This window comes from Ovis canadensis, chromosome 8, assembly GCF_042477335.2.
Source record: "Ovis canadensis isolate MfBH-ARS-UI-01 breed Bighorn chromosome 8, ARS-UI_OviCan_v2, whole genome shotgun sequence".
Classification (NCBI taxonomy): domain Eukaryota; kingdom Metazoa; phylum Chordata; class Mammalia; order Artiodactyla; family Bovidae; genus Ovis; species Ovis canadensis.
In genome coordinates this window covers 101,179,372-101,191,862 of record NC_091252.1, presented here as the reverse complement: position 1 = coordinate 101,191,862, position 12,491 = coordinate 101,179,372, and the positions used below count along the sequence as shown (strand labels likewise).

At 58.1% G+C, this 12,491-nt stretch overlaps 1 protein-coding gene across 1 annotated transcript; it reads left to right on the top strand.

The window, feature by feature from the left end:
• Nucleotides 1–690: 690 nt before the first annotated feature.
• On the top strand, nucleotides 691–5,762 carry GPR31 (G protein-coupled receptor 31). The gene is made up of 4 exons (XM_069599322.1): nucleotides 691–2,788; nucleotides 3,630–3,784; nucleotides 4,919–5,095; nucleotides 5,375–5,762. The coding sequence occupies exon 1, from the start codon at nucleotides 1,053–1,055 to the stop codon at nucleotides 2,001–2,003; it is 951 nt and encodes a 316-aa protein (XP_069455423.1). The 5' UTR covers nucleotides 691–1,052; the 3' UTR covers nucleotides 2,004–2,788; nucleotides 3,630–3,784; nucleotides 4,919–5,095; nucleotides 5,375–5,762.
• Nucleotides 5,763–12,491: the final 6,729 nt, after the last annotated feature.

The window sequence follows — 12,491 nt, the reverse complement described above, 5'->3', positions numbered from 1 at the left end:
CCCAGATAACGGTGCCCAGCACCATGCGTGTGAGAGCCTCAGACACGGGGACCCTGCTCGCAGATGTCCTCACATGCACCCCGCAGAGCGGCCAGGTGGGGAAGCTGGATGGAACTAAACTCTATTTGACTCCAAAGCTCAAACCAGGATGAACAAGGAAATCCCTAGTGATAGAGCGGTAAGAACTTCACACTGCCATTGCAGAGCACACAGGTTCAATCCCTGGTCAGGGAACTAAGATCCTGCATGTCATGAAGTCAAAAAAGAAAGAAAAAAAATTGAGGCTGAACAGAAACAGGGAGAATCAGGGTGAAGAGCGGGCCAAGACCCGAGTGAATTGGGATCAGGTCAGAAGGGCGGGTTCGCCCCTGTTTAGCTTCGACTCTGCTCGTGCGTCAGGCACACGGACCATCACCGGCATACGGAGTGCGTCCCTGGGCTCGTGGGCCGGACAGGCTGGTGGAGTCCGTGCATCCAGACCCATCACTGATTTTACTCTGCTTTCCGAGCCCGTGGAGACCCCGGGGTGCGGGTCCCCACGCGGCGGGCGTGGGAGGGGAGGGGAGGATCTTCTCCTCAACAGATCAGCTCTGATGAAATGAAAGGACAAGTGAAAGTGGGCAACCATCGAATGACCGGGTCGTCCACCTCCTCTTCTCGGGGACCGCAGCACCGGGTCTGACTGTCGGAAGACAGTGCCAACTCGAGAACAATCTGTTCCCACCGTTGTCGTAACTAAAGTCTTCCTGAGCTTCCCAAGTCCTGCAGGGCCACACGCAGACCCTCAGGATAAAGTGCTGGATTTAACACAGGACGACAGGAAGTGAAACACAATTTCCCCTTTTTCAGGGCAGAACAAAACTGCAAGGGTTTTTTCCCTCTGCTCCTGATCCTCTTTCCCCAAACAAACTTTACTTTATCCGGATGCTGTCAGTGTGCCGTCTGTCCCGGTGGGAACCAGCACAGCCTTGGGCTCCATCCCTGCCTTCAGCTCTGGAAGCCTCGGCCCCCCAGACAGACGGACAGACGGACGGACGGCGAGGACTTGCGACATGCTGCAGCCCAACTGCTCGGAGCACAGCCGCGCAGTGGAGGTGGCCGCGGCCTCGCTGCTGCTGCTGGAGTGCGGGCTGGGCACGCTGGGCAACGCCGTGGCGCTCTGGACCTTCTTCTTCCGTCTGAAGGTGTGGAAGCCCTACGCCGTCTACCTGCTCAACCTGGTCCTGGCGGACCTCCTGCTGGCCTCCTGCCTGCCCTTCCACGCCGCCTTCTACCTGGGACGCAAGAGCTGGGGCCTGGGGCGCGCGTCCTGCCAGGCGCTGCTCTTCCTGCGCGCTCTGTGCCGCGGGACGGGCGTGGCCTTCCTCACGGCCGTCACCCTGGACCGCTACCTGCGGGTGGTCCACTCCAGGCTCAGGGTCAACGCGCTGTCCCTGCGGGCGGCCTGGGGCATCTCGGCCCTGGTCTGGCTGCTCATGGCCACGCTCACCCACCAGAGCGCGCTCCTCTCGGATGCGGACTGCCCCAGCTCCGAGCCCCAGGAAGAGTCCTCCTTCCGTCGCCTCTGGCAGGAGGCGCTCTTCTTCGTCCAGTTCATCCTGCCCTTCGGCCTCATCCTGTTCTGCAGCGCGGGCATCCTCAGGACCCTGCGGAAGCGGCTGCGGGAGCCGGACAGGCAGCCCAAGCTGCGGCGGGCGCAGGCGCTGGTGGGCGCGGTGGGCGTGCTGTTCGCGCTGTGCTTTCTGCCCTGCTTCGTGGCCCGCGTCCTGCTGGCCGCCTCCCGGGGGGCGCGCGCCTGCGGGCTCCGGAGCGCCGCGGTCCACGCGGCCGACGTGACCGGCAGCCTCACCTACCTGCAGGGCGTGCTGAACCCCGTGGTGTACTGCTTCTCCAGCCCCGCCTTCCGGCACTCCTACCGCAAGCTCTTCTACAGCCTCACCCTGCGCGCCCGCCGGCCGCACGCAGAGGCCCCGGGCTGGGACCTCAGAGACTCAGACTCCTGAGGACCGCCCGCCCTTCCCGTCTCCAGGACGACTTCCCCAGGGGCGAGCAAGCAGGATGGGAAGTCAGGATTAGGCTCTACACACTCCCCGCCGTGGTCACCGGGATTTCCTCCAGCGATGGAGCCTCACGGAGCCGCTATGCAAAACTGAGCCGGCAGAGCCTCCGTGACACAATTCTGAGGCAGGCTGAACTGCTCAGTTATGGCCCCACGCTCAGAGCTGAGGAGAGATGCTCTGGTGTCCGCTGAAGGAGGGGGAGGAGCAGGAAGGCGGCATGGCTGGTGTGGTTCCGACGGTTCGGGGTTGGCAAATCACGTAACTTCCTATGCTGATTTGTAAAAGCAAACTGCTCTTTGGCACCTACTGTGCAGACCGTGGTAACTGACGTGGGGAAGTGGGGCTTCGGGGCTGAACCCAGGTTCCGCCGGGTGTAAGCGTCCCGTGCTCAGCTCTGCTTAGCTCACCGTGGTTTGATAAACTCGAGCTTCACTTGCATAAATTATAGGTCACACCCAAGACAGCACGGTCAGTGCCTACCTTTGTTATTAGGAGTGCTTTCTTACTAAACCTCTCAAAAGTGCTTGTAGAACCCTCTAAGGTTTGAATGGCTACGTGCTTCTGAGAATCCGTCTGCTTCCCCTGCTCTGTTTGAGCCTCCTAGAAGGAGCACTCGGAGAGACACCGCTTTGCGTGTGAGAGCGTGCTTTCCACCCCAATGCCCGGGACGCTGAAGTCCTGAGCAAGGCGGCTGGGGCCCGGCCGGGAGCAAGGCCACTGCAGAGAAGGTGGGCAGAGCCCCTGGAAACCGGCAATAGCGGCCTCCTCCTCTCTCTTAAATGATGTCCCAGATTTGCAGCCCACGCTGCTGACAGAGGACTTAGAACGTCACCTTCATATCTGCCTCATCGCCCGTTCTCTGTTCAAGGCGGTGATGCCACCCCAGAGAGACTCTAAGATGCTTAGATGAGGCCTGGGCTCTGCCTGGAGCGCTGGGTCTCAGGATCTGCCTGGAGCACTGGGCCCTGGGCTCTGCCTGGAGCGCTGGGTCTCAGGATCTGCCTGGAGCGCTGGGCCCTGGGCTCTGCCTGGAGCGCTGGGTCTCAGGATCTGCCTGGAGCGCTGGGCCCAGGGCTCTGCCTGGAGCACTGCATCTCAGGATCTGCCTGGAGTGCTGGGCCCCAGGCAGCCCACACTGGGGCCTCACATGACCTTTACCTGTACTGCCCCCAGGGAGAGACTTCTGCTTTTCCCAGAAGGTGGCTCCATGATTGTTGCAGTATTTAAGGTTAGAACTGCTGGAATTAGATAACAGAAAATGGCAAAGCTACCTCCTTTCCAGGACCCATGTGCCTCCCATGTAGGCTCCTTGCCAGAACCAGGTGTGAAATGTGGGCATGGCCTTTCTACTGTGCCCCTGAAGGATGCAGGCCACAGTGCTAGGCACAGTGTGCCTAGGGCTCCAGGGAACGCAGGTCACCCAGCGACACTGCGCTCTCTCTTCGGAGTTCAGCTCCTCCTGAGTGAACAGTTTCAAAGGCCTTAGGAGGGAAACAGGACCAGATGAGGTGTGATGCCCCTGAGTAGACTCTCTGATGTGGATTCTAAACTGTGTTTCTTCTGTCTCAGAGAAAAGAATTGTCTCCATTTTTCTTCCTTTGATCTTACTGCAATTTTAAACGCTGCTTTAAAGAAACAGGGAAGCCTGGCGTGCTGCAGGACATGGGGTCGCAGAGTCAGACAAATGAGCAACAGAACTGAACTTAAAGAAACTAACGTTCCATGTAAGCATTTCCCATATTATGATTAGTTCCCCATAAGCCTTACTGATAACCCAGTTAGGGTTTTGGTTAAGAAACTAACCGTCCTCGCGCTGATGACATTTACGTCCCTATGCAGGTAAATCCACACCCTGAAAACATGTAGCTGTCTAGACATCAGGTACCCTTGGGCGGGCTTGGGGAGAGCCAGCCCACGTGACTGTCTGGACAGGCTTGCTGGCACACACTGGGCACTGCCTGCATCCGACACCCGTCCTTCCGGGCTCCCTCCACAACGCTGGGGCCAGTGGCTCTGCCCGCACCCAGGGGGGCCAAATGGGGAGGTCTCGTCACAGAACTTCTGCCTCTCAGGGTCCTGATGACCGTCTCCTGGACTCGCTGTGGTATCAGTCCGGGAACTTTTGAAATCTGGATGCCTCAGCTCACCCCGGGGGTTCTGACTCAGTTGGTCTGGGAGGCATGGGAAGGTCTGAAGCCCCCTCTTGAATTTCGTTGGGTTTCCCAGGTGGCTGCAGGGTAAAGAATCCACCTGCCAGTGCAGAAGATGCAAGAGGCCCGGGTTTGATCCCTGGGTCAGGAAGATCCCCTGGAGAAGGCAATGGTGACCCACTCCAGCCTTCTTGCTGGAGAAGCCCATGGACAGAGGAACCCGGTGGGCTGCAGCCCACAGGCTCGTAGAGTCAGACACGACTGAGCAACAGCGTCTGCCGCTGTGCAGCCAGGCTGAGCGTCCTGGGGTCAGCGGTCATGCCCGAGGCCCCGGGTCAGCCTGCTTCTCCGTGACGTCCTTGCCTTGTGACCTGGGACAGCTCATCCAACTGCTCTGAACTTTCCTCTCCTGTCAAATGGGGACAGTAGAGAGGACCACACAGGGCGGTCGAGTGGCTGAAACGACGTGAAACTGTGGGCACTGAGCCCGGCCCAGGACACAGCGCGCCGCAGGGGCTGCCCGGCCATCTCCACGTGGCCTGCTCAGTCAGCAAGCTCTGTTTATGTCTCCCAGCCTGTGGTCCCTCTGGGGACTCAGCTGTTCACCCTCAACACAGCCTCCTGAGCCGGGTGTCCAGCAGCTCTGCTAAATCAAAGCTTTATTGCTATTTTTTCCTTCCAGTAATTCCTTTCTGCATATTTCCTAAGGATCCTGTGAAACGGGACAAACTTCTGTGTGTGAAAGGTTCAGGATCCTCCAGGCATCTCTGAGGATGTTTTGGCCGCCTGGTCCTGCCTCTCCCATCGGACGCCAGCTCTGCACTCGGATGGGCCTTTTCTTTAAAGACACGGAGCACGGAGGCTGTCTTCTCCAGATTATCTTCTGTGAGTAAGGAAATGACTCAGAATGAAAGTGTGAGTAGACAGTACGTGGCGGTGTCGGAACCACAGCCATTCTGCTGCCGGCGGAGGTTTTGGTTTCTCTTCTCCCGTGACTCACTGCTTGTAACACGGCAGGTCCCCAGCCTTGCTGTGCGTCTTGCAAATCTCAGCCCTGCCTCAGCTCTGACCCGGCTTTCCCTACGAGAGATGTATTTCTTTCTCTGCTCAGATCACGCCATCGTGCTTTGAAAATCCCAGCCACCTTCTCCTTCCCCTTTCCAGACTCTAGCAGCCGCTGCGCCCGCCTGGGTCACACGGCCTGCAGGTGCAGATTCCTGCCTGGGATGTTCCCGACTCTGTCCAGGAAGCCCCACCCCGCCGCCCCCTGCCCACCGCCCCCTCCCCGCCGCCCCTGCCCACGGCCTGCCTCACCCTGCCCGCGGCCCCCTGCCCACCTCCCCCTCCCCGCCGCCCCTGCCCACGGCCTGCCTCACCCTGGCCCTCGGCCCCCTCCCCGCCGCCTCTGCCTGCAGCCTGACTCACCCCAGCCTGCAGGCCTCCGTGGGCCTCCCATCTGTGCTCCCCACCCTGGAGGCTCCTTGTACCAGGCCTGGCGCACAGTAGATGCTTCATAAATCTGCAGAATAAACACATACTCAAATAAACCTGATTTAAAGTTTAAAAATTCACTTTATTCACCGTTTAATAGGGATCTTTTTAAAATGGGAGGAGCCGTGCCCTCAGAGGGGCGCTGGGCCCGAGGCTCTGGGTCCAGCGGTCTGAGGATTCCCCACCCTGTACGCACAGTGCTGCCACCGGTCCACACTCCTGCCAGCTGTGCACGAGGGCTCCAATTTCTCCACCGCCTTGCCAGCCCTTATCATATCCGGTTTTGCTTCTTCGCTTTTGTAGTAGCCCTCCCAAGGGATGTGAAGGGGAGAAACGTTTCTCTGAAAATCAGGAAACACTTGATGACTTCAGAGACGGAGAAGAAGGCAAGAACCGGGCCCTCAGCGGGTTCATTCTGCGGCCATCCTGCTCTGTAATCCACCGGGATCTCAGGCAGCTTCCGTGTCTAAGCCTCTTTTTCACTAGAACCGTAGGTCGGGGGACACGTGTCCTGAGGGTGGTCGGAGAAGCCACTCCCTGGATGCAGTGCTCAGGGCCCCCCATGCCCAGCCTCAGGCATGGGACCCCCGGGAGCCTGGAGTCAGGGCGGGACGGGCTGCCATCCCCGGGAGTGCTCTGGCCTTAGCTGGAGGTTCAGCCCCACTGCCCTTCGGCCAGGGAAACTCGAACCCATCACCAGGTGGGGCCCACGTCTCCATCCGGAAAGGGAGATGACCGTTCACTGGAAGAACGGCTGGGAGGACGGCCAGCCCCCGGGACCACGTCCTGACCCATGCACACCAGAAGCCTGGGGTCTTCAGTGCACGGCGCCCTGCAAAGCAGCCGTCTGCCGATTGCAGTCAGACACGGGAGACCGGGAGCTGTGAGGCGCAGGCCCTTTTCACACCCTCCCCCGCCGCCCCCCCGGTACCCAGGCTGACACCTCAAGGTCACCAGGCCCGCCGCCTCCCCGGGCACTCCCCGCCCCCCCGGGCACTCCCCGCCCCAGGCTGGGCCGGCGGGAACCTGATGGGAGCTTCTCTCCATCAGTCCAGCCCCTGGACAAGCGGCACAGATGGTTTCCACGTTCGCCTTCAACGGGACAGTTTGCTTAATGCGCTGGTCTTTGTCCTGTGACTTCACTTTACCTCCGAGTAGGGGAGAGCAGAGTGGAGGACGTGCCCCAGGGCGTTCCTGGTCCCACGTGAGGCTCAGAGGATGGAGGACAGAGATGTGAGTGTGCCGCACAGGGCGTGGGAGACGGAGCGGGAGAGAGCGTCCCGGCCTGACCTCTGAGGCCCTGCACGGCCCTGCACGGCCACCTGGCGTGTAGCGGCCCCCGGGCGTGCACCGTGCCATCACAGCGCCCACCTGACCGCCCAGGGGTGCAGGAGGGGCCTCCCCAGGCTGCCGCTGTGCCTGGACTGTTAAGTCCTCGTCCATCTCAGAATTTAACAGCTGCTCGAAGACTGCGTTCCACCCACAGGAGGCTTCTGGTTGACTCACAAGTAATTTTTAATTTGCCTTATACTATACCTAGTTAAGAAGACCCAAGACTCTACATTTTTAAAAGCCTAGATTTTCACCTCTTCTCTGAAAACTGGCAGCCCTGCCAGCCCTGGGCACAGACCGCCCCGTCCCAGGCCTTGGTGGGGTGGAGCCACGCCCTGGAGCGGCCTCCCTACCAGTCCGTCCTGGCTGCTGGGTGGCCCTCCCGGCCCCTGCGAGCAGCTACGCCTTCGTGAGCTCCGGTCCGCACGTCCCTGCCGCTGCCTGTTCTCAGTCATGTCCGACCCCGTGGACGGCAGCCCGCCAGGCTCCTCTGTCCCTGGGATTCTCCAGGCAAGAACACTGGAGTGGGTTGCTGTGCCCTCCTCCAGGGGCTCTTCCTGACCCAGGGACTGAACCTGCATCTCCACGTCACCCGCATCAGCAGGCAGGTAATTTTTACCACTGAGCCACCTGGGAACCCGTATGATCAAGGCACATCGCTACCAGGAAGTCCACGTCCTCCCAGTAAATGAGCACTGCAGCGGCTTCACCGACCTGCGGTGGTGGTGATCTAGTCGCTCAGTCATGTCTGACTCTTGCGACCCCATGGACTGTAGCCCGCCAGGCTCCTCTGTCCCTGGGATTCTCCAGGCAAGAGTACTGGAGTGGGGTGCCACTTCCTTCCCCAGGGGCTCTTCCTGACCCAAGGACTGAACCCAGGTCTGCTGCACTGCAGGCAGATTCTTTGCCAACTGGGCTCTGAGCAGCAGGCTCACTGACGGACCCTCACCCTAAACCACCAGCCACCTGGGAAGCCCGACACAGATGATTTTCCAGCTTCCCTTCTCCAGTCAGCGCGATGGTTACCTGTCCGTGTCCACATGGCCCAACCTGGGTGCCCAGGGACTCACCAGACCCTAATCCAGGCGATGTGTGGAGGTGTCTGTGGACGGGTCAGCATCTGCCTGTGAGCAGAGGAGCTCACCCTTCCTGACGGGGTGGGCCTCGTCCGATCAGGAGGGGGCCTTAGAGGCAGAACCCCGGGTTTCCCCAGAGAAGGAGGCACTCTGCGCTCAGACCCGAAGGCAGAAACCCTCCGCAGCCTGCAGCCCGCGGGGGCAGGAGGCCCTTTAAATGAACCCCTGCACCTGTGCGCACACCTGCCTGCCCCTCAGGGAGGCGCGCTCTTCTCCACTCTCGCTCTCCGCTTCGCGGTGCCGCAGCAGTGACCAGCTCGGCCGGGGCAGGTCGCCGGAGGGCAGCTCTTCGCGCTTCATTTCCGTTTCCGCCGCCCCCGCCCCCGCGGCCGCTTCACCTGGGCCTGCGTTCCCTCCCGTCCGCAGTGCCCTCCTGTCTTCGGATCCACCCCCACCCCTGGCTTCGCTCTGCCGTCTTCCTGTGCCCGCATTAGGGACAGTCTGGAGTCCCCAGAGCGCGCGCATTTGGTTTCCGTTCGACGTGAAACTGAACAGTTCTCGGTTAGATTCAGCCCCTATCAGATCAGGCTGTGTGTTCGCACAGCCCTGTTAGACACACGGGAGGTCAGCGCAGAGGACAGGCTTGTTTCTCAGTTCAGCTCAGTTCAGTCGCTCAGGCGTGTCCGACTCTCTGCGACCCCACGGACCGCGGCACGCCCTGTCCATCCCCAACTCTTGGAGTCCACTCAAACTCATGTCCATCAAGTCGTGATGCCATCCAGCCATCTCATCCTCTGTCCTCCCCTTCTCCTCCCACCTTCAATCTTTCCCAGCTTGAGGGTCTTTTCAAATGAGTCAGTTCTTCGCGTCAGGTAGCCAAAGTATTGGAGTTTCAGCTTCAACATCAGTCCGTCCAATGAATATTCAGGACTGAGTTCCTTGCTGTCCAAGGGGCTCAAACCCAAGGGACTGTCCCACCTCTGGACAAAAGCACAAACCACTCTAGTAGCTATATACTCGTATGACACGATTTTTCACTTAGGAAAAAGTAGCCAGTTCTCACCACAACCCTACCTGGTCCAACACCTGCAGGAAACACAGTCCCCAGGTCTAAGCTACAGGCCTTGCTTCCTTTCGTTGTTGTTTTTGAGTCACTAAGTTGAGTTAGACTCTTTCTGACCCCAGGGACTGCAGCACGCCAGGCTCCTCTGTCCTCCACTACCCCCCAGAGTTTGCTCAGATTCTTGTCCATTGAGTCAATGATGCCATCTAACCGCCTCATCCTTTGCTGCCCCCTTCTCCTCTTGCCTTCAGTCTTTCCCAGTATCAGGGTCTTTTCAAATGAGCCAGCTCTTTCAAATGGGCCAATGTATTAGAGCTTCAGCTTCAGCATCAGTCCTCCCAATGAATATTCAGGGTTGATTTCCTTTAGGACTGAGTGAGTTGATCTCCTTTCGGTCCAAGTTATTAAAACTCAAGAAATATATTAAAAAAAGAAACATATTTAATTATAGCAATTATTTCCAAATTTAAAATACAGGCAAAAGAAACTTTTTAAGGCTGATCAGGAATGTTGCGTGTGAACACACTCATCATACTAGAGAAAATAAATGTATTTTATGGAAATAATTCCTCCAAGCTGCTGTGAGCTCAGCTCAGGGGGAGTTGCAGGCACACCCTTTTGATTTCTAACTTGAATTTCTGTGTCGAGTGGGAGAATCTCTAGGACCGTCTCATGACTCAGTTTTCTCATTTTTACTAAACTCTGATGCTATCATGCTTTTATTTACTGAGAACCGCCCCCCTCCCCCAATCCTGCTGCACCATAGCAAGCCTGCAAGCAGTTAGAGCTTTAATTTACTCTAAAACATTCACTGTGATTCCAAACACCAGCATCATAAAATCTGAAGAGCTGTCTGCCTAGAAAAACGCACTGGCTATGCCTTTTGCCAACACAAAGGCAAACACTGTTAAGATAAAGGAAGAAAACAGCAAAAACGAGGTAGCAAGATTCCCTGGAAACTATGGAAACTCAGCAAGTGCATTACTTGAAAATTAAATTCCCAACCTGACATTTAAGGTGTGTGTGTGGAGAGCTGATAAAGAGAGCCGGTTCATCAACAGAGAGGCAGACAAAGGGACCCTGCTGTCCTCCGTGGCCGAGAGACGGGAGGGGGCGTCCAGCAGATTCTGATGGCAGGTGGGGTCTCCCAGCTTCCTTGCCCACTCACACCAGACCGCAAGAGGGAAGGGCTTTCCTGGGCACTGGCAACAGGGGCTGCTCCCCTCCTGCTCCTGCCCGCCTGTCTAGTAACCGTGGTAACTGCCACTGGCCTGTGGAAACCCTGGTACCCGAGTTCCTGGCAAGCATCTGGCAGCGTCCCTCCTTCAGCCGTAAACCATCAACAGATTCCTTCCCAGCCCCAAGTTGGGGGTGCAGGGTATGAACGCCACCAGGGGAGAGCGCGGGAAGCCCAGCTCCGACTTAACAGGAGACTCATCATAATTCCCACACAGAGGGCTCTGCGTCTGCTCCCCCGGGCTCCTGAGACCCCTGCCACACTCAGCTTGGGTCCCTCAGGGCCTGCGAGTCGCTCCTCCCCACCAAGACAAATGGGAACAGTAACACTGGAATTTTCAGTTCAGTTCAGTCGCTCAGTCATATCCGACTCTTTGCGACCCCATGAACCGCAGCACGCCAGGCCTCCCTGTCCATCACCAGCTCCCAGAGTTCACCCAGACCTATGTCCATCGAGTCAGTGATGCCATCCAGTCGTCTCATCCTCTGTCGTCTGCTTCTCCTCCTGTCCCCAATCCCTCCCAGCATCAGGGTCTTTTCCAATGAGTCAACTCTTCGCATGAGGTGGCCAAAGTACTGGAGTTTCAGCTTTAGCATCATTCCTTCCAAAGAAATCCAAGGGCTGATCTCCTTCAGAATGGACTGGTTGGACTCCTTGCAGTCCAAGGGACTCTCAAGAGTCTTCTCCAACACCACAGTTCAAAAGCATCAATTCTTCGGCGCTCAGCTTTCTTTATGGTCCAACTCTCACATCCATACATGACTACTGGAAAAATCGAAGCCTTGACGAGAAGGACCTTTGTTGGCAAAGGTGGAACCAAAGTGCTCATGGAGAGAAGAGTGAGACCCCAGTGCTGAGCACACACCAGGCTTTCTGGGTCGGGGGTGCAGACCTGGAAAGATGGCTAAGGACAGCTCCCTGGGAAGGCCGGGCTGCTGGCCGCCTCTGACGGCATCTCCAGGGCGGTGGCCCATACCCCACCGACCTCGCGTGAAGACGGAATGCACTGAGACGCAGGAGGACACCCTGGCCAGGTTTGCCCTCTGAGATGCTGGGGCCTCGGTCGCCTGGACGTTCTGTAAGCACAGACTGTGCCCAGCAGGTGGCGGCAGCGTCCCGTCCGGGAGGTCCGCCCCCCACGTCTCCTGCGAAGTCAGGAGGGTGTGTGCTCAGTCAGTGTCCAACTGAGACACTCGGTTCCTAGGCAGCTTGATAAGCAGCCCGGGGTCCCCAAGGAGGAGACAGGGGTCTGGGGCTCTCAAGAAGACAGGGAGGGGTCTGAAATTCTCAAGGAGAAGGAAAGGACAAATTTTTTTTTTCTGCATTCATTAGTCTTCGTCACATAAAAACATTTTTTTCTTTATGCCCGGAGCTGATGATTACACAGCAAAGCAACTCAGCTTAACCTCTGTACTGTGGCCCCTGATGCGAAGAGCTGACTCACTGGGAGAGACCCTGATGCTGGGAAAGATTGGGGCCAGGAGGAGAAGGGGACGACAGAGGATGAGATGGCTGGATGGCATCACCAACTTGATGGACATGGGTTTGGGTGGACTCGGGAGATGGTGATGGACAGGGAGGCCTGGCGTGCTGCAGTTCATGGGGTCACAAAGAGTTGGATGTGACTGAGCGACTGAACTGAATGACTGACTCTAGGAAGAATGTGAGAAAGCAATCTGGCAGTTTTCAATGAGTTGCGGAATCATAGCAGGAGAATATAAGCCCAAGCTGCTCACTCTGACCGCTGGTTCTGCAGCCTCCCCGCGTGTACAGTCCCTGAGCTCGAGGACAGCGAGCGTGTCCCTCCGGCTCCCTCGGAGCAGCAGGCACCGCGTGGGAGGAGGTGCTGCAATCCCACTAATCGACCATCTGTGTGAAGCCCTGACTCTCCCCGCGGTTGTGAGGGAGGCTACGGGCTGCTGATCAGACAGCAGGGGCCTCTGCAGCCTCGAGCCAGGGATCCCCTGTCTGTGCAAACAGGTGGGCACACAGGGCGCCCCCTCCACCAGCACCATCAGAGCTGCCTCTGCAGCCGCAGCCGCTGCCCACCATCCGGAGGTCCCCAGGAGAAGAGGGTGCCCT

Excerpts from the sequence above, each read along its gene's own strand:
- GPR31 (XM_069599322.1), top strand. The coding sequence starts at position 1,053 with ATGCTGCAGCCCAACTGCTCGGAGCACAGCCGCGCAGTGGAGGTGGCC.